Below are 25,634 nucleotides of genomic sequence, written 5' to 3'. Positions count from 1 at the left end.
AGCACCTATGTCTCTGTGTAAAAAGGGAGTGAGAAAAGTGTGTTCCTCTCAAAGATGCTAAGAAAGCTAGGTGAGGTGATCCATAGAAGGTACTAGTAACTATCCCTTAACAAAGCTTAGCAATTTTTACTACCATCATCTGCCAGCATAATTCATAGGCCCAAGGGTCCCAATCTGGAAATGTGACCTCCAGCCAATGGTTGGTTTCTCTCTCCTCTCCTCTGCCACAAGACAAATCCTCTCAACCTTTAAGTGTTTCCTGCCTTTACGGACAGATGGGTATCATCTAGCTAACTAACTGCATCCCCACTGAAGGGAAAGGACCAGCACTAACTTATCTAGAATGTATTAAAATATTTGGCCATGCATTATTGTTTAGAATGATTTTATTTTAAGGCTACACAATATATATACATTTGTAGGTGCACATATGATGTGTTTTATGTACATGGGTTAGACAGCTGTTTAAAGACAACCAGGACCTGCTGGGAAATTATTTTCTATGAAAGTGTGGAAAATAACAAAGATCAACGTAGGAGACAAAAACTAGACATGGATACAAAGTATGGATATAGGTTTTCCCAATCAAGAATAGTATCTTCACCAGCTCCTCCCTGCTAGGTGGTCACCACAGGGTGGAAAACTTGAAACAAAGACGGAGCTTCGGGGTGCTGTTTCCCCGACTGAGGGAGAGAAGGGAAGAGCAACAGACAAAACAGCCACTCTTTAGTAGTGGGCTAGGCGGCACCCAGGCCACAGACGTCCTGGTCACTGAAGGAGCGATGAACCCTGCTCTGCCAACTTTTCTCAGGCAAACTTAATCCCCTTGCCTCACCAGAATGTCGGAAAGGTCCTTGGTTCCTTCCAGCTTTAGATTCTGAAGAAAGACCAAACACGTGAACTTCAGCATACTGAAAATACAGGAATCATAACATAGATTCTAATCAAGGGAACAGGGTAGTGACTATAAAGAATGAGGTTTGTCCCGGGACTTTAAGTAAAATTACGTTACAGCAAATATAATTTGCAGGACAAAGCTAATTCCAAATCCTTGCCACCTGCAGGGGAAAAATGCAAAAAGCAAGACTTCCTGGGCACTGGCGCCTGAACAACCTCTCTGTAAAGGCCCAAGAGTGAAGCTATTTGCTCTGGCAGGAGCTAAGAGAAGTGGATAGCCACCAGGAGACACGATACGTGACTGTTAACCGTGTCCGTGTCCGTGTGTGGCCTCCTGCAGCCCTCCCCCTCACTGCCCCATCACCTCATCCCCGGCCATCTGCGCAGGCCTTTCTCTCCCATCTGTGCAGGCCCTTCCCTACCTCACAGCTCTCCTCCCACCTGACACCCCCACTCCCACCTTGTGAATACCCCACCAAGCTGGGCACTTGTTTCCCGCAGGATGAAATGGCTGCCCGAAGCCCCTCTCGCCCAAGCTCGCCACAAGTGTACCTCCCCTCACTGGGTCCCGAGGCAGGCCCGACCTGCTGGCACTCAGCAACCATACCGCCCTTGCCAGGGCACCTTCCTGTATTGCTAACGATGGAAAGTTGAAATCACCCCCTGCACCCCACAGTGTGACTTCTGTAGCTTGGTTCCCGGTAGTTTCGCTCTGGCTAACGAGTTGCACCGTGCTGGCACTGAGGACCCAGCATCCACCCCTGCATCTCGAGTGCTGTCACACCGCACTTCTCAGGGATCTCATTACCAGAGGGGCTGAGGGCAGATAGGAGTGAAAAACTGGGAGCAAGGCCACAAAAAGAGACATGTTCTGGTATTAAGTGTTGTGAGATTTCTCTCTGTGTCTCTGGGAAACAGAGCCGATCATCACCGCAGCAATTTCATCACAAGGGCAGAGGTCAGACACAGGCACACAGGAAGTCCCGGGCACTTCTATAGCACCCGCTTTTGCTAGCATTCCAGTACAATCCAATCGACCCTCTCAAACCACACTTCGGTGTTCAGACAGGTGCCACACTCTAAGATCCCCCCTCTCAGCTCAGGGTCGGGGGGGAGGTCAGAATCTATATGGTGGTACACGAGGGCAGCGAGGGTAGGGATGCTCTGCCTCAGTGACAACATCTGAGTTAGGGACCGGGGCCCCGGGACACAAAGGATATCAAGTTTCATCTGGGCTTGTTGCTGGCTGCCACGCTTGGCTGCCCCCCCAGGTGGCACCAGCAAACTCTTGACAAGATGGGTCCCTGCCTGCTCCCTTGGGAACCGTCACGGCTGCTCAGCTCTGCAGCTGGCATGGCACACCGCAAGCCTGGCCCACTGTCACAGTTGGCACGTCTCCTGGCTCCCGATGTGACAGTCTGGTCCCAAGCCTTTTTTCACAGCTCTTGGTGGTCCAGCTTGGCTGGCCACTGCCTCCATGTCTTAGGACTCCTTCCTCCTGCATCTGTCTTCCTCTCGTCCTCCTCTGTCCCCTCTGTTCTCCATGTTTCCATGTGTCTTGACTTTGGCACTGGTAGAATTTGGCCTTTAAAGCCTTTGACACCCAATGATATCAAAGTGCTTTATGTTTTGAAGCTGGGAACTGATAGATTACAATTCAGCACTTAAACTTTTCCATTTGGGTCCTCCTCATTATTTTCATTGCTAATCATACCCAATGGCCCTTTTCTAAGATTCTTCTAAGTGCCTGGCTAATCCTCTGGGGTTGAAACTATTGTATAAGTCAATTGTATTTAAGATGTCTTGTGAGGTTGCCCAGGAAAGATCTAGAAAAAACCTCAAACAGGGTGCCACAAATAAAGAATTATTCCCTTGCATACCAATTTACCTACCTTTTCATTGGCTAAGTGTAGGAGACAGGCAAAGGCCAGAGGTATGGAGAGATTCTGAGCCATGAGAGGAGGAAGGCTGGAAAACAGAGAAGTATTTAGCTAGGTCACTGCGGTTCTAGGAACAAAGATTCTTTCAACAAGTAAGAACACACATTTCCAGTGAACAAACTAATGAGAAACAAAGAAATATTTCAGATGCATTTTATAAGCAGGTTTTTCCAGTTTCTTATTTGGAAATAAAATATCACTTGCTCCATTCCAGCCAATGGTGCAGAAAAATGCCTTTTTAAAAAAAAAAATGTCTTTTTAAAAAGTTGGTCTATATTAAGTCATTTATCAATGCAAAGAAGAAACAGAAAAACTGCCTCAGAGTGTTAAAACAGCAGATGGGGGCGCCTGGGTGGCTTAGTAGGTTAAAGCCTCTGCCTTCGGCTCAGGTCATGATCTCAGGGTCCTGGGATCGAGCCCCGCATCAGGCTCTCTGCTCAGCAGGGAGCCTGCAGGGAGCTTGCTTCCCTTCCTCTCTCTCTGCCTGCCTCTCTGCCTACTTGTGATCTCTGTCTGTCAAATAAATAAATAAAATCTTAAAAAAAACAAAAACAAAAACCAGCAGATGGTGTGAGGGTCTGTCACACCAGCAGCTCAGGCTGGAGCACTCTCAGCCGGGGCTCGGGGCTCGGAGGAAGGGGCGGGGAGCCCCTGCGCATTCACCGGCTCGTACCTCTTCTGCAGGTCCCTTGTGAGCCCGCTGAGCATCTTCTCATCAGCCACCTTCACCGGGTCCTCTTTTCCAGTTTCACTGTGGTTTGTCTAACAGAAGAAGGATATTGACACTTCAGACATTCTCAGTCAGTTCACTTTTGAGAAAGCAACATAAATTTCGAAGTTGTACCTCCGAAGAGTTTACAATGAAACCAAAACATTTTCTAAGTTACATCTTGAAGAAAAGGGACCCATAAAGAGACCTTGTGCCGCAGCCCTCGACCATGACACTGACTAGAAGTTATGGTAAATGTGGACGTCAATGGCCAGTATAATCCCAGTAAAGGAAGAATTGCAAAGAGGGCTCTAGGCTCCTCTGAAGTAAAAAAATACAAACTAACAAAAGCCATGATCATTTAGACCTTCAACCAAGGGCAGCACAGAATCCATAATCTCTAAGGCAAGCAGTTATCAAAGGATATCATGTTTGGTATTTGCATTAAGATAACCCAGAATGTGTACACAGTGAGAGGAGTGGGGTGACAGGACAGAATAGGTGATAGTACAGATAAAACAGTGATAATTATTGGAAATAGATGTTCACTATACTATGCTCTCTCTGCTTTTGAATACTGTCAAATATTTTCTTTTTTTAAAAGATTTATTTAGGGGCACCTGGGTGGCTCAGTGGGTTAAAGCCTCTGCCTTCAGCTCAGGTCATGATCCCAGGGTCCTGGGATAGAGCACCACATCAGGCTCGCTGCTCAGCAGAGAGCCTGCTTCCTCCTCTCTCTCTCTCTCTGTGCCTGCCTCTCTGCCTCCTTGTGATCTCTGTCTGTCAAATAAATAAATAAAATCTTTAAAAAAAATTATTTATTTGAGAGAGAGAGAGAGAGCATGTGTGAGCAGGAAGAGGGGCACAGAGAGAGAGAGAAAGAGAATCCTCAGATTCCCCACTAAAGGTGGAGCCTGACATGGGGCTGGATCCCAGGACCCTGAGACCGTGGCCTGAGTCGAAATCAGGAGTCAGATGTTTAACCAACTGAGCCACCCAGGCACCCTGTTTGAATATTTTCATGATAAAAGATTTTTTAAAAAAGAATAAATCCTGGATGCCTGGTGTGGCTCAGTTGGTTGAGCGACTGCCTTCAGCTCAGATCATGATCCTGGAGTCCAGGGATCGAGTCCCACATCAGGTTCCCTGCTCAGAGGTGGATGGTGGGTGTCTGCTTCTCCCTCTGACCCTCCCCCTCTTATGCTCATTCTCTCTCTCTCTCTCAAATAAATAAACAAAATCTTAAAAAAAAAAAAGAAAGAAATCCTTCATTAACCAGATATAACCAGAGGACAAGGTATTTTAAGTCATTTAAATTCGAAGTTTAAGTAGAACCCAGTTACTACCTCTTAAAAAGCACATTTCTCTTATATTTGTATCCTATTCAGTTTTAGTTGATAAAACATTATGAATATGACTGAAGCTTTTTTTTTTTTTTTTAAAGATTTTATTTATTTATTTGACAGAGAGAGATCACAAGTAGGCAGAGAGGCAGGCAGAGAGAGAGGAAGGGAAGCAGGCTTCCTGCTGAGCAGCGAGCCCGATTCGGGACTCCATCCCAGGACCCTGGGATCATGACCTGAGCCGAAGTCAGCGGCTTAACCCACTGAGCCACCCAGGCGCCCCATGACTGAAGCTTTATCTGATAACCATGACTACACAACTCGGGGTCCTCAATCAAATCATGATTTTCACTTCTCAGCCAGCAGGAGAAGGTTTAAGAGAGCAGGCTGAGTTTTACAAAAAAGCTCAGAACACTGCCTGAACAGAAGACATCCAGAAGAAAGGATGGAAGGATTCTGGTTAACTAAGAGCTCCATTCAGCTGGAAAGAATTAGTCAATGTTTCACCTTGTTCTGAAGGAGAGAGAGATAATTTGACAGCAAAAAAAAAAAAAAAATAAATAATAATAATAATATTTTTTTTATACTTCTTTTCTACTTAGAATACGTCTCCCTATTAGATCAAAGGGCTTAAACATTTTAGGGTATGTGAGATGTTAGAATTTGCTTTCCAGGAACAGTGGTTCATCAACCTGAATCACACCAGCAGTGAGTATATACGCCAAATTTTTCCTTAACTCTGTTTAATTGCTAAAGCTGCTAAAGCTCTGTTTAACTGCTAAAGCAGTGGAAATTGCTTTGGTTTGTATTTTGTGATGACCAGCAAAGCTACATAATGTCTGTGCACTAGTTTACCATCTGTATCACTTTTTGTGTGATTTGTGTGTTCATATACTTGGTTCATCCCACTTTCAGAGGTGTGAGATCTTTCTTGTATTTCTTTTTTTTTTTTTTTTAATATTTAATTAACTTTATTTGTATCACTGCATATTTTTTTTTTAAAGGTTTTATTTATTTATTTGACAGAGAGATCACAAGTAGGCAGAGAGGCAGGCAGAGAGAGAGGAGGAAGCAGGCTCCCCGCCGAGCAGAGAGCCCGATGCGGGGCTCGATCCCAGGACTCTGAGATCATGACCTGAGCCGAAGGCAGCGGCTTAACCCACTGAGCCACCCAGGCGCCCCATATTTCTTTTTTTTTTTGAGAGTTTATTTATTCATTTGAGAGAAAGAGAGTGAGAGAGAGCATGAGAGGGGAGAAGGTCAGAGGGAGAAGCAGACTCCCCATGGACCTGGGAGCCTGATGCGGGACTCGATCCCATGACTCTGGGATCATGACCTGAGCTGAAGGCAGCCACTTAACCGACTGAGCCACCCACGTGCCCTGTCTTTCTTGTGTTTCTGAAAGAATGCTTTCTGTATTCACTGTTGATCTTGGAGCCTTAACCATGAGCCATTCCCCTCCCACATGCTGGGTACCTGGAGAGCAAGCAGAGCGTGTTACCTCTGTGTCTGCTTGCTTGGAGAACTTTGTCAGCAAACTCCACATGCTCTGCTTCAACTTCTTCATGTCCATTCTCTTGGCAGTCTTGGCATAATGAATTTCAATTTTATTTACCTAAAATAGATATGCGACAAAGTAAAATTAAGCAAACTAAAGAAACATTTATAATCTACCCATTGTAAAATCAAAAAGTCTGGAGTTCAAATAAAGATTCTGATATAGTCTTGATCAAAGGAATTACAGAGCTTCCTTTGGATATGCCAAAACAAGAGTCCCTCAATTCAATCTAATTTCTTGTTGATCAAATGCAATCTACATTTTTTTAAACTACCTTTTTTAAAAAAAGATATTTAAAATGTATTTATTTGACAGAGAGAGAGAAAGTGAGAGAGAGAGAGAGAGCATGAGAGGAGAGGTCAGAGGGAGAAGCAGACTCCCCATGGAGCTGGAAGCCCGACGCAGGGCTCGATCCCGGAACTCCGGGATCATGACCTGAGTCAAAGGCCATCGATTAACCAGCTGAGCCATCCTGGCGCCCAGGTACAATCTCCATTAAGACTAAGCTGGGGGGCGCCTGGGTGGCTCAGTGGGTTAAAGCCTCTGCTTTTGGCTCAGGTCATGATCTCAGAGTCCTGGGATCGAGCCCTGCATCGAGCCCGGGGATCGGGCTCTCTGCTCAGCAGAGAGCCTGCTTCCCTTTCTCTCCGCCTGTCTCTCTGCCTACTTGTGATCTCTCTCTCTCTGTCAAATAAATAAAATCTTAAAAAGAAAAAAAAAAAAAAAGACTAAGCTGGAATTCTAGGGTAAAGAGCCAGGCCAATCAAATGGATATGAAATCACTAGGCCTGTCACCTGGTATGCATGTGATTAATGCATCATCATTTCATATGAATTGAATCTGGACAAGATTTTCTTTCTTTTTAAAAGACATTTTACGACATTTTAAGACATTTTACGGGGCGCCTGGGTGGCTCAGTGGGTTAGGCCACTGCCTTCGGCTCGGGTCATGATCTCAGGGTCCTGGGATCGAGCCCCGCATCAGGCTCTCTGCTCAGCGGGGAGCCTGCTTCCTCCTCTCTCTCTGCCTGCCTCTCTGCCTGCTTGTGATCTCTCTGTCAAATAAATAAATAAAATCTTTAAAAATAAAAAAAATAAAAAAAATAAAAAAAAAATAAAAATTAAAAAAAAAATAAAAAAAAATAAAAGACATTTTACTTTTAAGAAATCCTTACACCCCGCCCGGGGCTTGAACTCACAACCCCGAAATCAAGAGTGGCCTGCTTCATGGACTGAGCCAGAGCCAAATGGCCAGCCTCGCCCAAACAGCACAGAAACTGATTTTCCCTGCCTGTAGCCTTCATTCACATATTTTACCACTTTGCTTCTAGTCATATGGCTTATCACCATTTCTAAAGAGATGGCTAGTTCCACACAAACTAAATTAGCCATCCGCTCATTCTCAACATGACCCTATTTAAGAATCAGCCACTTGGAGAGCAGCAGGTTAAAACTGTGAAAAAAAAAAAAAAAACAAAAAATCAAGTCCAGACCAATGTGACTCTCATATAGGAGGAAAATTAAATAGATCTCAGGCAAACAATCTAACATAATTCTTGGCTTTCACCTTTACCTTCTGAGGTTCAGCTACCAGATTTGACTCCCCATAAGTGGTGATGTCCAATCCTTGGACTTCAGGCACATCACCATTCTCTTGTGCTGTCTTGGGTGGATGGCAGGATGTAAGGTCAAAGATCCCACCTGGTCCCACAAATAAGTCATCTGACTCTTCATAGTCACTGTCAGCAGCCTGGGCAAGGAAACAGTTCTTCAAGTTTGGCAGAAGCTTGGAGTGTCCTTGAAAAAGACTCTATTTACACATTAAGGGCAGAGCACCTGAGAGTTCGTTATATGAGTCAAGCCTAGGATGGTCTTCTAGGTGCCTCCAGTGACCCTCCGGTTACACATAAGCCCTATGAGGAAGGTATCTGCTAACTAAGACCTCCAGAGCAAGGTAGGAGGAATAATCACAACTGCCAGTGTCCCCTTTGGTTTCTAGCCAATTTCAGATTTCATTTTATGGACAGCATTTCCAAAACACCTGAGATCTGACCCACACGCCTCACCCGATGTGAGCACAAGAGGTGTCAGAGGTCTCCAGCCGGCAGTGGGGGTCCTGCCTGGGAGCTGTGAAAAAGTCATTCTTGGACCAAGACCAGCTGCAATGGATCAGATCTCTGGGCTGGGGCCCAGGACTTGGTTTTCAAGCAGGCTCTCTGGGTGATTCTCATACCCCCTGAAAATGTGAGAAGCACTTGCCAAGCGGTCAGTCTAGATTTTCACTAAAAGGTAACCACCCAACTGTCCTCCAAGGAAGATGACAAGGTGAACAAGCTATTCTTCAGCTCTTGTCCCTCTCCCCAAAGGAACACAGAGACCTAATATTTTCTCCCTTTCTGTTCTTTACATTTGCCATTTTATTACTAGACTCACAAAATTATTTAGTCTAAACTAAGAGCTAAAAATGGGGAGTGGCTTATACAAATTCACAACGTAACAACCAAAATCAGAGCTACAAGCCCAGTCTTCTGAATCTACCCGCTAGACCTTTCCCTTTCAGACCCCACCATCTTCACATGTCTGAATGTCCTGTTCCCCTAGACAAAAATATTAGTTTCTAAAAGCAAGAGGAGTATTTTCCTCTGAAATCCCAAAACAGTCAAAATAAGTGCTTTGCACAGGCTAAAGACATTGACTGGTTTATGGGAGTACGACCATTCACTTTCCACATACAGGGTTTGAGGTAAAGCAGGCCTAGCTTTTGGCTGTTTCCTCAGCTTTTTTCCATTTCCTGATGCCTGGGGGGCTGGGCAGGCAGCCATAACCCTCCTCCCCCAATTCAGAATTTCCTACAGCCTTCCACTATATAGGAAAGGGAGGAAATGGGGAATAGAAAAGGCTCTTCTGCTTATGAGAAAGGACAGAGCTCCTCTCTCCTTTTACCTGTAATCCAGGGCAAAAGTTGGAGGTGTCGTTAGGGTTGTTGTAATCATAGTCTCCAATTTCTTCATAATGTTCGGTTCCTGCTCTCTGGCCTTGGGCAGTCTTAAGTAACTAGAATGAAGGAAAGAACAACTGCAGAAAGCAATTTCTAGAAAAGTAGTTCCAACGTAGGTTGGACGATAACCTTAGTTCTTATGATCAAACTCCTAGAATTACAGAATTTTCGAGTTTTAAGGGCCGTGAGAAGTCATCTAATCCTGACAACTTATGTTGCACAACTCCATTCTAGAGCAAGCCCCACGGTAGCAGTGCTTGGAGGCCATCCATCCTAAATAAACCAGAGCAGCTCATTTGCAATTAGGTCTGCACACAACTTCATTTTAAAAAGGGTTCATTAAAAACAAAATTGCCAAAAAACAAAACAAAAACCCCAACAGAATTGCCTATAGCTATCTGAAAAGAAGTCAACTTGCAGCTGCTCAAATAATTCTGAGAGAAAACCCACTCATCATTTTAATTCACAGACAGCCTGTCCCATATCTGGGGCAATCGCTACTCCCTACATAGCTATAGGGAGAAACATCCAGCTCTTCTCCCCGTCATTAGACCCCCCAGGTCCTTGTTCTGCCTTCCAGAGCCTCACAGAACAAGCCTCCCTCCTCTTTTGGGAATGCCTGTGACCACAGCCCTTCAGATATTTGCTGCCCGTTAGACCAGTGATTTTTACCTGGGGTATGTGTTTTTGGGGTGAAAGGTCCCCCAGTAATGGGTCTGTGATTAAAGGAGCGAGACTGATATAAAGCAAAGTTCAAGCAAAGCTTTACTCTGTGCCAAGCATCGAGAATCAAACCGAATGTTCAGGACCGTGCCTCTTACAGGGAGGGCGACCTTTCTCTGCTTCACAGACTAGCTTTTAAGGGCAAAGGCCATGTGGTTGGGCCTGGCCACGCACAGGTGGCCAATGAAATTGTAACACACAGAGAAAGCTGCACAGTCATGCTAGGTCACACATAAGTGACCAATTGAATTACAATTTACCCTAGTAGATATGTGAACTAGCCTATCACCTTGGTCAGAATTGGCGCCCAAAAGGCTCCCAAAGGGCAGGGCCCATACTCCTTGGTAACTAGGGAGACAGTATGGCCCCCCCCACTGATTGGATGTCTCCACCTGGCCTGAACCACCCTTGTATTTGGGCTTTGTTACCTGAGACTGGTTTCTGGGACTTGTTTTTAAGTAAGTCCCCTGGGGGAAGGGGGGCAAGGACAGTTTAAGGGTTAAACAACAAGGTTATTGTTTAACTGGATGGAGATGGAAGTGCTCTGGCTAAATAGGTCCTTACAGGGGTGAAGGAAGTGAGGCTGAAGGTATTCAGTTTACACAGCAAACTGAATATTCTACTACAATGATATAATCCAAAGGCAGGAAAAAAAAAAACAAAACCCACAATGTTTTTGTAACACAATCCAAAAATAATATTCAATAATAGGTATTTATTGACTTAAGTCCTCTTTCTTCCTCAGTTCCTCATATGACTCCATTTCTAAATCCCTCCCTACTTAGGATACTATCCTTTAGGCACACGCTAAACTGTCCATAGTCTACAAGAAGTGTTTGAGGAAGGGGCTGTGACCTCCTCGTGTTATCAGCTGGTTGCTACTAGAATCTGCCTGTAAGATAATTAAACTGGATGGTTGATCTGTGTGGTCTGTAGCCAAACAGTGCTTACTAACCCAGCATTTAATTTCCAGGGTTTCCAGAGTTTAATAGTCATTATCCCCGTGTAGCCCTGGTGGAAGGGCAGGGATCTTCAGTTCCTGCTGCCTGGCTGCCCTACCACTCAGTGACTTTGACCCTGTGGACAATCAGAAGCAGAAGTTCTTTCTTCTACTATAAGCAACAATACAACAGCCTGGAATTAATATGCAAATTCCCACCGAAGGCCACAGACTTCAGATGCTCCTAATAAGGGCTTGAGGGAAGGGGGTTGGGTAACTCCTGGCCACAGAAAGGAGCTCCTGGCTGGGTAAGGTTTGGTAGCAGTGTCCACTGTCCTGCTGTCCTGCTCTTCTGCTGCAGGGCCCCATTTTCCCATTAGAACACAACCTGGCTAGCATCTAACCAACACTGACCATAGCCATCGTTTCAAATACTGCTGCAACTTTGTATCCCTTTCTGCATTTTTAAGAGTATTTCTGTTAAGTAAACGGTACTGATTAAAAGGAAAAATATACTAGTGTTGGTTTATAAAAACACAATGGGAGATTGTGAATCCAGAGAACTGTATACATATCATTAACGTCTTGTAGAGAAACAGGCAAAATAAGGAAGAGGAAAATAAAGACAGTTTGTGTCTAGGACACCACAAGACCAGAACACCCAAGGAAAGCAAGTGAGCAGAGGGTCTAGATAAAAGGGAACTTGGCAGGAACCGCTGCCTGGTAACCCTGGCAACGGTGACACGCACTTGCGACCAGCATTGCCAGAAGCAGCCGCAGGCAGATGAGGTGAACAACGACTGGGGGCCAGCCCTGGGTGGTCTAGATGCTCATCAGAACAGAGGAGCCTCGACAGAGCCCAGGAAGGTGGCACAGCTCTAGATAACTCCCTTGAGGACTACGTGGTCAGGTGCTTGGCACCCACACTACCCCATAAGTCACAGTGGGGCTCGTGTCTACACCTGGATCATGAGGAGGGCAGTGTGGCCTGGGGAAAGCAACTGGCTAGTGAATCCACAACATCAATGAGAAAGGGAGAGAATCAAGAAATAACTATCACCACATAAAAACCTTAGTGAAAGACTGTTTATCCCCCTAGCGTTTCAGCACCTAGGCCTCAGCGGCCACCCAGCAGTCTCACCAGCTGAAGTATCCAAATCTCCAACCTGCATCTATGCCATAAGCTTTCCCTTTAGCTTTGCTACACCCGCTGCATTTCCCGGTGACTGGCCCAGGCTAACACATTCCCCTCCCCTTGCACTCTCCTTTTCCTCGAAGGCACGGGCTGGTAGTCAACATTGCCAACCATCTGATTTCTCCCACACTACCAGCACGTTCGACAGCAGCAGCCTGGAGGAACCAAGGAGCAGTCTTACCCTGGTGCCTGGTTTGAGATGCAGCTGGACAAGATGATCTGTCTCATAGAAGAAATCCGGGGGAAGAGTGGTGGCTTTCCAATTCTGGTTCTCCAAAGTGGACTTGGCCAGAATAGTAGAAGCCTGTTAATTAAAAACAAAAACCACTTTTTTTTTTTTTTTTGAGAGAAAGGGAGATATTGAGAGAGCACACATGAGACAGGAGTGGAAGAGTGGCAGAGGGAGAGAATCTCAAGCAGTCTCCACACTGAGCACAGAGCCTGTTGCAAGGCTCATAACCCTGAGATCATGACCTCAGCCAAAATCAAGAGTCGGATGCTTATCCAACTGAACCACCCAGGCACCCCAGGCATTTTAGTAAGAATGGTCCAAAAAAAAAAAAAAAAAAAAAAAAAAAAAAAAAAGAGGCAAGCAGCTTGGGAAGGATTTGGGCAGCACTAGCCTGCTGTCAAGAGTTCCCAGTTCTGTAGCAAAGAGTGATTTTGCTAGACATTATTAATATTCTAAACCTGATTCTACTTGCCACTGAGTTCAGGGCTATTTCTCAATTCCTCTAGAGTTTGAGGGAGAATGAAACCATCCATTTACTCTAAAACTTAAATTTGTAATGAATTTTTTAAAATCTGAAGAGGGGCGCCTGGGTGGCTCAGTGGGTTAAAGCCTCTGCCTTCGGCTCGGGTCATGATCTCAGGGTCCTGGGATCGAGCCCCGCATCAGGTTCTCTGCTCAGCAGGGAGCCTGCTTCCTCCTCTCTCTCTGCCTGCTTCTCTGCCTACTTGTGATCTCTGTCTGCCAAAAAAAAAAAAAAATCTGGAAAGAGTGAAAAGAGCAATTTAAAAAAGCATATAGGCTAATAGATCTAGCACAAACCTTTGTTTTTTTAAAATATACATCAAAGTCAATATCATCGTCAAAGTCAATTTCAAAATCCTTCTTTGTACTCTTCTTTTTGTTCTCTGATTTGGAGGAAGCATCGTCTGCAGAAATGAACACAGATGTCACATTGTTCACCTCTGTGGACAATATTATGTACCCATTTTGCAAGATCTTACCAACCGCAAAAATGCTCGCGTTTTTGTCTGAGCATAACAGCATCAGGAAAGGCAAATCATACACCTAGTTTCATCCCTAACTTATGATCTGTGGTCTTGCTAACAAAACACAATTACAAGTATGCTAATTAACCCCTTCTTTTCAAAGAGAGAATGTAAAACACATAATGCTGGCAAGGCCCTTCAGAGTTCTAGAGTCCTGCCTTGTAAGCCTGTGGTCATTCCCACGTATGGCCTCTGAAGTCCTGTGGATACTGGATGATCATCAACACTATCTCTTAAAGTTCACACTTGGAAGTACAGATGTTCAAACTTAGAAGTACATACGTTTGAGTCGGGGTCTAAAGCGCCAGTGATCTGGGCCAGCCCACATTGACATGGTACGGGGACTAAAATAGGAATATTCTCCAGGTTTCGAGGATAGAAGAGGGCACATGGTCCTAATGTCTCCATCCCCAAGGGGAATCATTTCTTCCCTGTAACACACATGAAATCATATTTTTACCTGTCCAACTGTGTACATGTCAATATACATAATACAATCATGCCATTTACATGCAAAGCAGCGTGTGATGAAACTGAAGACGCTACCTACCCACTTCTCCACAGATGAGCAGCATTTCTAAGAGTAAGTCCAATATAAATATTTCATCGTTAATAATTCCTTAGTTTTTACTTCATCAAAGTGCTGAAGTTTCTCTTAATTCTATAACATTATGATCACAGATAGCTATACAAAGAGGCTTTAAAGTACTTCATGGAATGCAAGTTTACCCATCTGAGAGATAAGGAAACAGTGGCAGAGGGAAGGTAAGTTGTCTTTTTTTTTTTTTTTTTTTTTTTATTTGAGAGAGAGAGAGAGAGAGGGCGCACACAAGAGAGGGGGCAGTGGCAGAGGGAGATGCAGGCTTCCATTGAGTAGGCAGCCGCATGCAGGAGTCAATCCCAGGACTTCAGGATCATGACCTGAGCTGAAGGCAGACACTTAACTGACTGAGCTACCTAAGTGCCTTGGAGAGAAGGTAAGTTTTCACGTAAGACTGCAGTCAAGTAAAATGCCAGAGTTGGGGGCGCCTGGGTGGCTCAGCTGGTTGAGTGACTCCCTTCAGCTCAGGTCATGATCCTGGAGTTTGGGGACTGAGTCCCACATTGGGCTCCATGCTCAGCAGGGGGTCTGCTTCTCCCTCTGACCTTCCCCCTCTCATGCTCGTTCTCTCTCATATAAATAAATAAAACCTTAAAAGAAAAAAAAATATGCCAGAGCTACAAGGAGGACACAATTCTCTGAATCAGCCTCAAGATCTTTCCATTCACAAGGCTTCCAGCCATACAGATGATAATCTCTCAGTCTTTCTTTCCCATGCTTCCATAAGTGAGGGCTCCAATAACACTTGTAGTGCCTACTAAAAGTGAATAGATGTTACTCTGATTTGTCCCTCAAATGACAAAGACAAAGCTGGGGGGGGGCACTTATAATCTGTTAAGCCACCTAGCTTTATTCTGGGCTATGTGCGAAGAGTCTGACTGGCCAGTCCAGTATGATAGTTTGGGTTTGGTTTTTCAACCTCTGGGCAGTGTTCTAGTCTGTGCTGGGAGCCTGACACATCAGAAAGTATGTTAGTGCTGCTATACTGCCCTCTAAAGGTCAAGGTCCAAGGAAACCTCAGACACTGAGCCGCTTTTTATCTACACTGAGCTATAAATACACCATCTTCAAACCAAGCCTTGTGTAATAAGGTTAAAAAGCTTTAAAAGAGGACTTTCCTTTATCTACAGAATCTTTACTTTAAAACCAGTAACCTGTATTTGTATATTTATTGTGTAATTAAAACTTAATTTTATTATTTAAAAAAAATTTTAAGTAATCTGTCCACCCAATGTGGGCCTCAAACTCACAACCCCAATATCAAGAATCACATGCTCTACCAACTGAGCCTGCCAGGCGCCCCTAAAACTTAATTTTAAAAATTAGAATATATGAAAAAAATTCACATTTCTAGTACGTAGAATGCCTGTATGTTATTAAGGAACAATTGTACTGTACTGTGAGCTCCAGATGGAGAAAGAAGATGGCTTCAGTAGAATCTCTGCTCAATTCTCACAGATACTCTTCTTTTCTGGCAGTCAGGCTGGGCATTTATTGGGAACTTATAGGCAAAGCTATAAAGAGCTTGGCTCCCATCCCCTGAAAATCTGTGGGCCAGGGCAGGGCTAAAGCCCTTGAGGCTTGAACTCCACCCATTGTCTCTCGCAATATACAAGGCTATGTGGCAGGCGCCTTTTTCTTCCCAACTCCCCACTCAACAACTAACCTACTTCCCAGTGTCCTCAATTCTCCATCAAGCATCCCTTCAGCAAACTTCTCTAATGCCCTCTGGGGGAATTACTTCTTCTACCTGCCCTCCTCCCACAAGGCCCCTCCAGGTTAGTACTGGTTCAGCACTTAGCACTAGGATCTGTAGGTCACCTCCCAGCTGGCTCCTGGCACCTCACCATGCAAGCAGCAGAATGCCTCATTCCTGCATGCACGAAACAGGTGGTGGTATGGGCTTAGACCACAGTCTAGGTCTTTAACCACAGCAAGCACCTGTTTCACAGAGACTGGCTAGAGCAGACACACAGGTTGCTGCTGCTGCAAAAGGGAGTGCGCCCAAGCTGCTGTTGGACATACGCCACCTGCCACTACGTTAGGCCTGCCCTTGTCAATGCACGAAGTGCACAGTGGTCTGAATGGTGCCATCCAGGGACCAGCAACAAGGGGTACCCTACAAAACACTGGTATTCATGATTCAGCATGGCCCCATCCCATCTCAACCTAGAGAAGCCCATAAAGACCATTCAGTCCAGGGGCGCCTGGGTGGCTCAATCGGTTAAGCGTCTGCCTTTGACTTAGGTCATGATCTTGGGATCCTAGCATTGAGCCCCACGTTGGGCTCCTTGCTCAGCAGGGAGCCTGCTTCTCCCTCCGCTTGCTGCTCCCTCTGCTTACAGTCTCTCTCTCAAGTAATAAAATCTTACACACACACACACACACACACACACACACACACACACACACACAACCTTTTAGTCCAGTACAGTGTTCACAATCCTGGATGCATAGTACAATCACCCATGGAGTTTTGGGAAATGTGACACAAAGCCTGGCCTCTGGGACTCTCAGTTAAATGCTCTGGGGTGGAGCCCATTGTCCAAAGTTCATTACAGGCAGTCAGCATTGGTCAAAGGCACTAAGTGATACCCAGCTCTATCCCATTACTTAACTTCTCTGAGCCTGTTTCCTCATCTGTGAAATGGGGACAACAGGACCTCATGATAAGGTTGTTGCAAGGCTTAAGTAATTACATTTTCTGTTTTCTGTGAATTATGTGAGATAACGTAGGAAAGGCCCCTGGCACAGTGGCTGGCCTAAAGCCAGATTAATAGAGCACTCAATGAGCTCAGACATTACTATTATGATCTAGGCCAAACCCTTCATTTTGTGCATGAGAAAACAAAGACCCCAAAAGATGAGGCCACTTGCCTCTACCCCGTATCTCACGGCTATGCACAGCAGTCAAGTCCGTGCAGTTTCAATACTGAGCTCTTGGGCAAGGCCAGTGCCATGCCAAGGATAAGGATTTCAAGACAGATATAACCTTGGGCTACAACCCAAGCGCCCTGCCCCTAAAGCGCTCAGTAGGATGGATCCTAAGACTTTGTTCTGTTTGAAACTGGGGAGAGAAATGCAGACATTTCTTCAAGGTAACAAAATGGAAGTGACTAAAGCCCTTTGCTACCGTCAGTTCCTTAGATGTCAGGAAAGTGATGGTTGTTTGTTGACATTTGAATCTGGACTGAAAGAGCTCATCCCACCTACCCACCTACCATTTCTCAGTCTGTAGAAGATAGGAAGGGCACAGGGACAAAACTGCAGGTATACTAATAGTACGAATCAGGAGAGGAAAGGAGGGTGCCAAAGGGCCTCACTGGGTAATTTTGCCTTAAGGTATCAAATGTTTAGCCCGTCAACTTCTACACAGATGTGAAGCAACATCATCAATCTAATCATTTCCCACATGAGTAGACAAATTATCCTAGACAACTTCTAAGGTTTTGCCCCACACTAAACCAGCTTGGCTGTCCTGTCCCAGGAACACAAAATTATTATAGGCACAGGAGTTGTCAGAGGGACTGTTCATCACAGTCTTATGGAGTCTCTTATACTCAAGCCCAGTCACGACCTTTAGCGGCCCTCAGTGCCACAGGATTACGGAAACCACTTCCAAATCATATTCAAAAGTAAAACTTACTAATCTCCTAAGTACATATAAATAAAGGCCAACAAAATTCTGATTTCCTTCTAAGCCTACTAGAGTTAATAAAAAAATTAAATTTCTACAGACAAGGGCGCCTGGGTGGCTCAGTGGGTTAAGCCTCTGCCTTCAGCTCAGGTCATGATCTCGGGGTCCTGGGATCGAGCCCCGCATGGGGCTCTCTGCTCAGCAGGGAGCCTGCTTCCCTTCCTCTCTCTGCCTGCCTCTCTGCCTACTTGTGATCGCTGTCTGTCAAATAAATAAATAAAATCTTTAATAAAAAGGAAAAAAAAATTGCTACAGACCCATTCTACCACCTCTCCTCCTGCTCAACATGTTCGGTTTTATCTGCTTATTTAGTTTCCCCTGCTTCGCTTGTCCCGTCTGCCTATCTGGTTAACCCAACACTGCCCAGCCCCTCCTCTTTGCCTGACCCTCCAGGCAGGGGCCACTTTGTTTTTGTAATCAGCATGTAAGGCTATTTCTGTCTATAACCAATCTGGAGTGATGTAGCCAAAAGCAAGACTGCACATGGTGTGGAGAAAGCACATTCCATGCCAAAACACAAGTGGAAACGACAGGCACCACCGAAGCACTGCCTATATCCCAAGTTCTCCTCCCTAGCACTTTACACGTTTGAACTTTATCCTTCCAGATCCTGCAATGTCACCAATAGGTGGCTGAGCTGACATTCCCAGGCAGGTGAGATGCCACTATGGGTCAGAATGGCTCAGCCCGCATGGACAGTGAGCCAGCAGGCTAGGCTAGCCGATCTCGGAGATGAAATGAGACGGTCCTAGCAGGAAATCTGCTAAGAACCAATGGAAACCTCCTCGGGGAACCTGTTCCAGGCCTTCTGAGAGCCTTACGGGCAGCTCGGAGTACGGCAGGGCTCCTTCCAGCTCCTGAACTCGGTGCGATCCCCGGTGGCACTGTGCTCAGGTTCATCGTTCGCATCAAAGTCGCCGTCCATGGGCCCGTCAGGGAAGTCCTCGCAGTCACTCTCCTCTACCTCGGCATTGATGTCAAACACCTGCTCGTTTTTCTTGAACTTGTCTACCAGAGCAGAGACAGACTGGAGAGGACAAGGAGAGGATTCTCTAGTTCTCACCATCCATGCAGCCTGGAGTAACAGCCTGCCTGGACGCCTTCTTAGCCCTGAGTTCCAGGTTCCAGCCTCCCCTCCCGGCTCACCCTCTCCCGAGTCAATATTCTCACAAGAGTAAGGTGCTGAGGAAGTTTACACTGTGCGGCACAGGATGAGGCTGTGCTGTCGTTAGGCACATTTTGTAAAACATGAAACAGGAATTGGCATCCATTAACTACATGTTTAGAGAAAACAGTTTTCCATGGAGACCATTTACTCTGGAAGTGATAGTAAGTAGGCTAAAGAGGGCCAAGCTAAAAATATACAGAGAAAAGCTTTACACATGACAGTTTCTCAGGAAACTCTGTGCCAAGGGACTCAACCCTGAAGAGCAGGAAATTCCTTGAGCCTGACAGCAGCCTGAGACCAAAGGCCTGGAATTAGCCATGTTCAAGGGGATAGCGGATTTAAAAAAAAAAAAAAGTGCACCCAGGAATGACAGGGCTGCCTCACTCTCATTTCTACCCCCCAGGTTTTAGTCCCTACAGAAGTGCCAAGGGAAATGTTTTCTGTACTCCTAGCTAAAGAAAAACGATGCCAGTTTCGGGTTCTCACTGGGCAGAACTCGTCTTGGGCCATCTCACTGAAACCACGAGCAGCTGGACAAATGCCCAGAGCCCTGAGAAGTCTAAAAGTTGAACTCACCTCATTATGTGTCTCACTGTCCCATTTCGTGAACTGGAACCCGGCCAGGGAAGGGCAGATCTGGCCGTCCTCTGCACACTGCTGCATGGGCGCTGGTGAGGGCAGAGCAGGCAAAGAGTATGGATGGAGCACGCTCCCCCACCTCAGAGTGACCAGGGTAGCACGATGGAGAATTGAGGCTTTGTCACCCCCCGTTCTGTGGCAGAGGCTGGCTGGTGGCCAAGCTCCAGGACACAGACTTCTGTCCAGGGAAAGGGTAGTGCTCAGACAACACACCTACCCTGGAGGGAGGCCCCACACTGGCACTCCAAGAATTACTAAAACATTAGGGCAGAAGCCTAAAGCATACACATTTGACTCCAAAATGGACTTCACACCCAATGTTGGAGTTGGGAAATCAAAAACCCTCGAAGTGTACTAACGGCACGATCAATCACACAATGTTACTTATTTTAGTCCTAAACTAAGCAAAGTACCTTACAGAATTAAAGTCCCAGTTGACAGCATAAACTTGAAAAATACACTATTAGCACAAATATTTGTACTTAGAAAACTTTAGACAAGAATAGAAAGGAGGAAAGCAGTCCCTGTAACATCTGCGAAGTCCTGGAGGGAAAGGAGCAATTTCATGCGACCCACAAGTGTAGCTACTGTATTCCTGCCCAACCGTGCACCCAGACGATACCCCCAGAGTGTGGAGGGTAAGATGGGAGGGGGGATAAAACCCCTGCCAGGCCAGTAAAATGGGCTGACAAAAAGACAGGGCCAGGGATGCCTGGGTGGCTCAGTCGGTTAAGCATCTGCCCTTGGCTCCAGTCATGATCCCGGGGTTCCAGGATCAAGTCCTGCATTGGGCTCCCCACTCAGCGGGAAGTCTGCTTCTCCCTCTGCCTGCCTCTCCCCGTGCTAGTGCCAGCTTACTCACTCCCTAATAAAATCTTAAAAAAAAAAAAAAAAAAAAAAAAAAAAGGACAGGTCTATTCTCAGACCACCAAGGTGGAGTGTGAAAATAACTCACAATGCCTTCTTCTCCTCAGGACACCCTGGATTGGTAACAAATAAGAACAAGGCTCCTTCAGCTCAACAAAAGCCTATTACAGCCCCTTTTCCAAGTCTAAACTCTGACATTCCTGGCTAACCTCAGGACCCTGAGAAGTGAATGAGAGCCTTGGCTGTTAAGGGGCCCATGAGGGATATGGCACATATGGGCCAAGAGCAATGGTGAGCGTTAGCTACTACTACTAGCCTCTGTGCTACAGAGAGGAAAGAAGTCCATTTTCCCCAAAAGGATGCCCAACAGGGCATTCTGGATAATTTAAACAAGCAACATCATGATGGGCGTATCATGGAACCCATGGCTGTACAGAAACTTTTCTGATGGCCAAAATGCCCTGGTGAAACACATCATGTGTACCCACCTTTTAAATCTGTCGCTTCCACCCAACCTAAATCCGGCAGCTCCAGGGGTTCCTCGGTGGACAGAGTCTGCACATCGGAAGGAAACAGCAGCTCACTTCTGTAGTCATGGCAGTGGAGGGTAGACAGAAACACCCCTGCTGTGCTGCACTCATCGAACGAGGCCGCCGTCTTCTGAAACATGGGATCGATCTGAGCGAAAAACAGAACAGGCAAGTTATGGGATGCAGACAAAGCAGACAAAGAAAACAAAATCTCCTTCCCTGGACTCTGTTCATTCCAGGGTATCTCGGCACGTGATCGAAATCAGGAGAGGGCTTTCTAATAGATCAATAAAGTCCCATCCTAGCAGACACTAGTTGAGAAGGAAGCCTATGTGTGGTCAGCTGAATAAAGGTACAGCGTTCAGGTACACAGGAAGTGGCAACAAGCTTCTACTGTGTCAGTTTATAACCCACACAGACAGTATGCTTCTGCGGGCCTCCTCCCACAAGTCAGTTTTGAAATGGCTAACCTAGTACAATGCTATCACCACAAATTCCATGGACTTAAAAAGCCTGTGTGATGGATCTGTTCACAAGATCCCATTATTACTCTAGGCAGAAATATTTTCACAGATCTGGAGAACACAACCAAGAGATTCAGAGTACAGACAGGCAGAGTCAGCGGGGCTAGATGGATGGGTAAAAGATGGGAGAGGCCCTAAGGGAGCTCCAAGGCTGGAGTAAGGAGCAGGAGTGGCACACCCAGGTGACAGCAATCCCAAAGGCAGACTGGGGCACAGTGCATGAGAACGAGGACAGAGCAAAACCCAGGTATGTGTAGCAAGAGTGCAGAAGCCACTTGACTCTACCCGTGGCCCTATGACAGGAAACACGTTGGGTATTAGGTTCACAAGTCTCCTGTATGTCCCAGGACATAGCTACTGTGGAGAGAAGGGGCCTCAGGGAGGAAGACAGATGTGGATCTCTGACTGAGCCTTGGTTCTGAACCTGACCTTGCCAGAACTGAGATTCTCCTCTCACCTTTCCAGTAAGCCCATCTCAGCATCCTTCCAGCCCCCAGAGTATGACATACATCAACTCCACGTTCTCCCTGTCTCCTTACCCCTCAGGCTGTCAGTTACACATCCTGGCAGGGCTACCTCCCAGCACATCTCTACCATCTACCCCTTCCTTTTTCACCCCTGTTGCCACAATACAACCCACATCTGAGTTAACCCTTGTCTCTGGTTGCTCCCATTTCCTATCCTAAAAATACTAGTGTTGTTACTCCCATTCCCTTCCTCAAATGTCAACTAGAGCACTGGCTTCTCACCTGGAGCCCCACACCTTGAGAGTTCCTATGTGGGTAGTTAGTGAAAACTCAGCATTTCAAAGAGTCAACACAGAAACTGTAAACACCAAAATAAAGCTGAAAACACTAAGACAATTTTCCTCACTTTTTGTCTAGTGAGAACAATGGTTCTTTCATATAAAATGGATCTGATTGACACTTTTGAGTTCTTTGATGGGAAAATGAATTATTGGTGACTGCATAGTTTAGTAGATGAAACTTTTAGCCCTTTTTTTTTTTAAAATAGTAATCTCTAAAACCAGCATGGGGCTCAAACTCATGACCCCAAGGTCAAGTGCTACGTGCTCTACAGACGGAGCCAGCCAGGCTCCCCAGCTAGGTGAATCTTTTGAAACAAGGGTCCACAGCAAGGAAGAGAAACAGTAAAAGGAGAGGCTATACTTCCCACTTCTTTCTTGAAGGTTCTCTCCACCTACCAGCTCTAACGCATTCATTTTATTTTATTTTATTTGTTTGTTTAAAGACTTTATTTGTCAGAGAGAGAGAATATGCACAACAAACTGCATGGTAAAGTCTAGGGCTGTTTCAGCTTTGTGAGTAAATCCTGGGTTCTAGCCAAACTTGTATACTGTCCAGCTCCTTAAAGAACCAGAACTTTCCTGTTTCATGGCTTTTGCTTGTGCCTCTGCCTAGAATCACCTTCCTGGCAAGGTCCGTCTGACAAATACCTACCTTTCCTTTAAGGCCCAGTTCAAATTTCACCTCTTCCATAAACTCTGACCTCCACCCACTCTGATTTCCTATAGTGTGTGCCTCGAACTTCCTTGCATTGTATCCATTTGTGCTCTCATGGTATAAAAAACTGGAACATAATCAGGTTGGAATCTCCTGTGATAGCAAACATTTTGCACACAGAGAGCTATGTCCAAAACAGATCAGCTCACACACAAATAAGAGTTCTCAAATGGTCTAGACACACCCACAGAATGTTTGCTTTCTCATCTCCATGCCATCTCCAAGAGAATGCAGGTTCAGGAAAAAGTTGAAACTTCAAATTCTAAGTTTCTGACAATCACTTGCTCTTGTTTATCCTCCGAATTGGGCTCTGGGCTATTATAAGTTTACAGCAGATAACAGAACAAAAAAAGCTTTTTATGATTGGGGTACTCAGTGTTTCTTTAAGACTAGTGGTTTCATTTGGCATAACTGTGGCTGACCACCACAGGCTGAGAGGGAACAGTGCTGCTTGTTCTCTTGTTTTCTCTTTAGAACAATGGGAAAGGCTGGTTGGTACAAGCGTCCTCAGACTCCCTAGAACTGGGTCTATCTGGTTGGAAAAAAATGACTGGGAACAGAATTTCTAACCGTGTTGTTGAACAGACATTTCGCTACAGATCCAGAAGCAGAGACAAGAATGACAGTGAAATAATACTCAGACTATCTAAGAAGGGGGAAAAAACATGGAGCGTTGGGGCGGGGAAGGGAAGGTGGGAGAGAATTATATGGCTCCCCTTTGGATATATACAACATATTACCATGGATAATGTACTTTGCCAGGGACAGATTCACTACCACAAAACCCGTATGTGGATGAGACTGGTGTTAACCTGTTGCGACAGTTTAACAAAGTAAAATTCAGAGCCTTTTCCCAGGGCCACACAGCTAAGATAGCAGAACGAGGATGTGAACTTTCCATCTGCTGCCCCCAAATCTGGTACTACCCAATGTCAACGCTGACATATGAAGAAATACCACTACCCCCCGCAGAGAGCCAGCCACCCTTGTTTTCCCTGCTCCCTCTTCAGCCTCAGCCTCAGTGTCTCCACTGTCCTCAGACCCCTCCAGTCCATCCACACAAAGTCCTCACAATAGGATAGGCTAGAGATGCACCTGGGTGGCTCAGTTGTTTAAGTGACTGCCCTCGGCTCAGGTCATGATCCCAGGGTCTCAGGATAGAGCCCTGCGGTGGGCTTCTTGCTCAGCAGGGAGCCTGCTTCGCCCTCTTCCTCTGCCTGCTACTCAGCCTGCTTGTGCTCTCTGTCAAATAAATAAAATCTTAAAAAAAAAAAAAAAAATAGTATAGGCTGGAACTGCTAGGCAAGCCCAGAGCAGAATAGCCCCATTACTCAGAGTGAACCCAAAAAGGCTCCTCACTCCTAGCCCCTGTGTGCTCCGTCTCTACCAACTACCATCTGCCATGAGGCCACCAGGACTAATGTCATAATTGTCCTTCCTTTAGTTTATTTATTAGTCACACATTAAAGACCCAGGTCCACCTGGAATTCTACATTTCCCAGGCTCTAAAACCTAGAAAGACCTGACATTGCCTCTTTGGCCCCCATCCCCCTCTGCTAACAATGGATATTCCCCCCAGGATCTTCTAGATAGTCCCTACACTCTCCACTTCTTTCTTGAAGCTCTAACTCATTCATTTTTTATTGTTGTTGTTTATTTGTTTTGAAAATTATTTGTCAGAGTGAAAGAGAGCATGAACATGAGCAGGGGGAGCGGCAGGCAGAGGGAGAAGCAGGGTCCCAGCTGAGCAAGAAGTCCAATGCAGGACTCGATCCCGGGATCCTGGGATCATGACCTGAGCTGAAGGCAGAAACTTAACCGACAGAGCCACCCAGGCACCCCTAACTCATTCATTTTAAATTGGGGACAATATCATTCTCAAGGGCATGAAAACTGGTTCTTGGGAAAGGGTAAAAAAAAAAATCTTAGAAATGACCATAACCAGGGTGCCTGGGTGGCTCAATCCTTAGGCATCTGCCTCTGGCTCAGGTCATGATCCCAGGGTCCCAGGGTCCTGGGATCGAGCCCTGCGTCGGGCCCCCTGCTTCTCTCTTTCCCACTCCCCGTTTGTGTTCCCTCTCTTGCTGTGTCTCTGTCAAATAAATAAATAAAATCTTAGGGGAAAAAAAAAAGAAATTACAATAACTTGTGAATCTCCAAGCCTCAACCCTACCTGATAAAATCTTACTCTAATCATTCATTTCAAGGGCAGAGGGTAAAAAGAAAAGATCTAAAAAGGGTCCTGAAGGCGGAAGGAAATGACAAAAGGCTGAGGAGCCCTGCTTCAGTGGAACCCGGCCTGCCCAAGGGCACTGCTTCCCCACAGGCCAGTGTGGCTGCTTCCTCTCCTGCAGCCCTTCAACCTCTGGCCTAGATGTGGGACAGGTGAGTTCCTTGTTCCTCCTGCCTGCTTCCAGACTCTTCTCCTTCCAAGTCCTAAAACCTTCCACTTTGAACACTGTAAGGTCAGACCTCATCAGCCTCTGCCCATCTATGTTTCGATC

The 25,634-nt window shown here is 45.8% G+C and overlaps 1 protein-coding gene across 1 annotated transcript in view; it reads right to left on the bottom strand.

Moving 5' to 3' along the window:
- Positions 1-368: 368 nt before the first annotated feature.
- The window catches only part of NCAPH (non-SMC condensin I complex subunit H), a 35,920-nt gene continuing 10,654 nt past the window's right edge, over positions 369-25,634 (bottom strand). The window contains exons 7-18 of the mRNA XM_047745392.1: positions 21,042-21,231; positions 19,624-19,715; positions 18,701-18,906; positions 13,864-14,012; positions 13,355-13,461; positions 12,485-12,607; positions 9,391-9,501; positions 8,021-8,197; positions 6,391-6,504; positions 3,511-3,599; positions 2,790-2,865; positions 369-877 (exon numbers count right to left, since the gene is read on the bottom strand). Of these exons, the coding sequence (XP_047601348.1) occupies positions 818-877; positions 2,790-2,865; positions 3,511-3,599; positions 6,391-6,504; positions 8,021-8,197; positions 9,391-9,501; positions 12,485-12,607; positions 13,355-13,461; positions 13,864-14,012; positions 18,701-18,906; positions 19,624-19,715; positions 21,042-21,231 (1,494 nt within the window). The 3' untranslated portion in view covers positions 369-817. The remainder of the gene's footprint in view (positions 878-2,789; positions 2,866-3,510; positions 3,600-6,390; positions 6,505-8,020; positions 8,198-9,390; positions 9,502-12,484; positions 12,608-13,354; positions 13,462-13,863; positions 14,013-18,700; positions 18,907-19,623; positions 19,716-21,041; positions 21,232-25,634) is intronic.

The sequence above is a fragment of the Lutra lutra genome, chromosome 9, assembly GCF_902655055.1.
Source record: "Lutra lutra chromosome 9, mLutLut1.2, whole genome shotgun sequence".
NCBI classification, from domain to species: Eukaryota; Metazoa; Chordata; class Mammalia; order Carnivora; family Mustelidae; genus Lutra; species Lutra lutra.
Note: the sequence above shows the minus strand (reverse complement) of the source record. Positions and strands in the feature narration are given on the sequence as shown.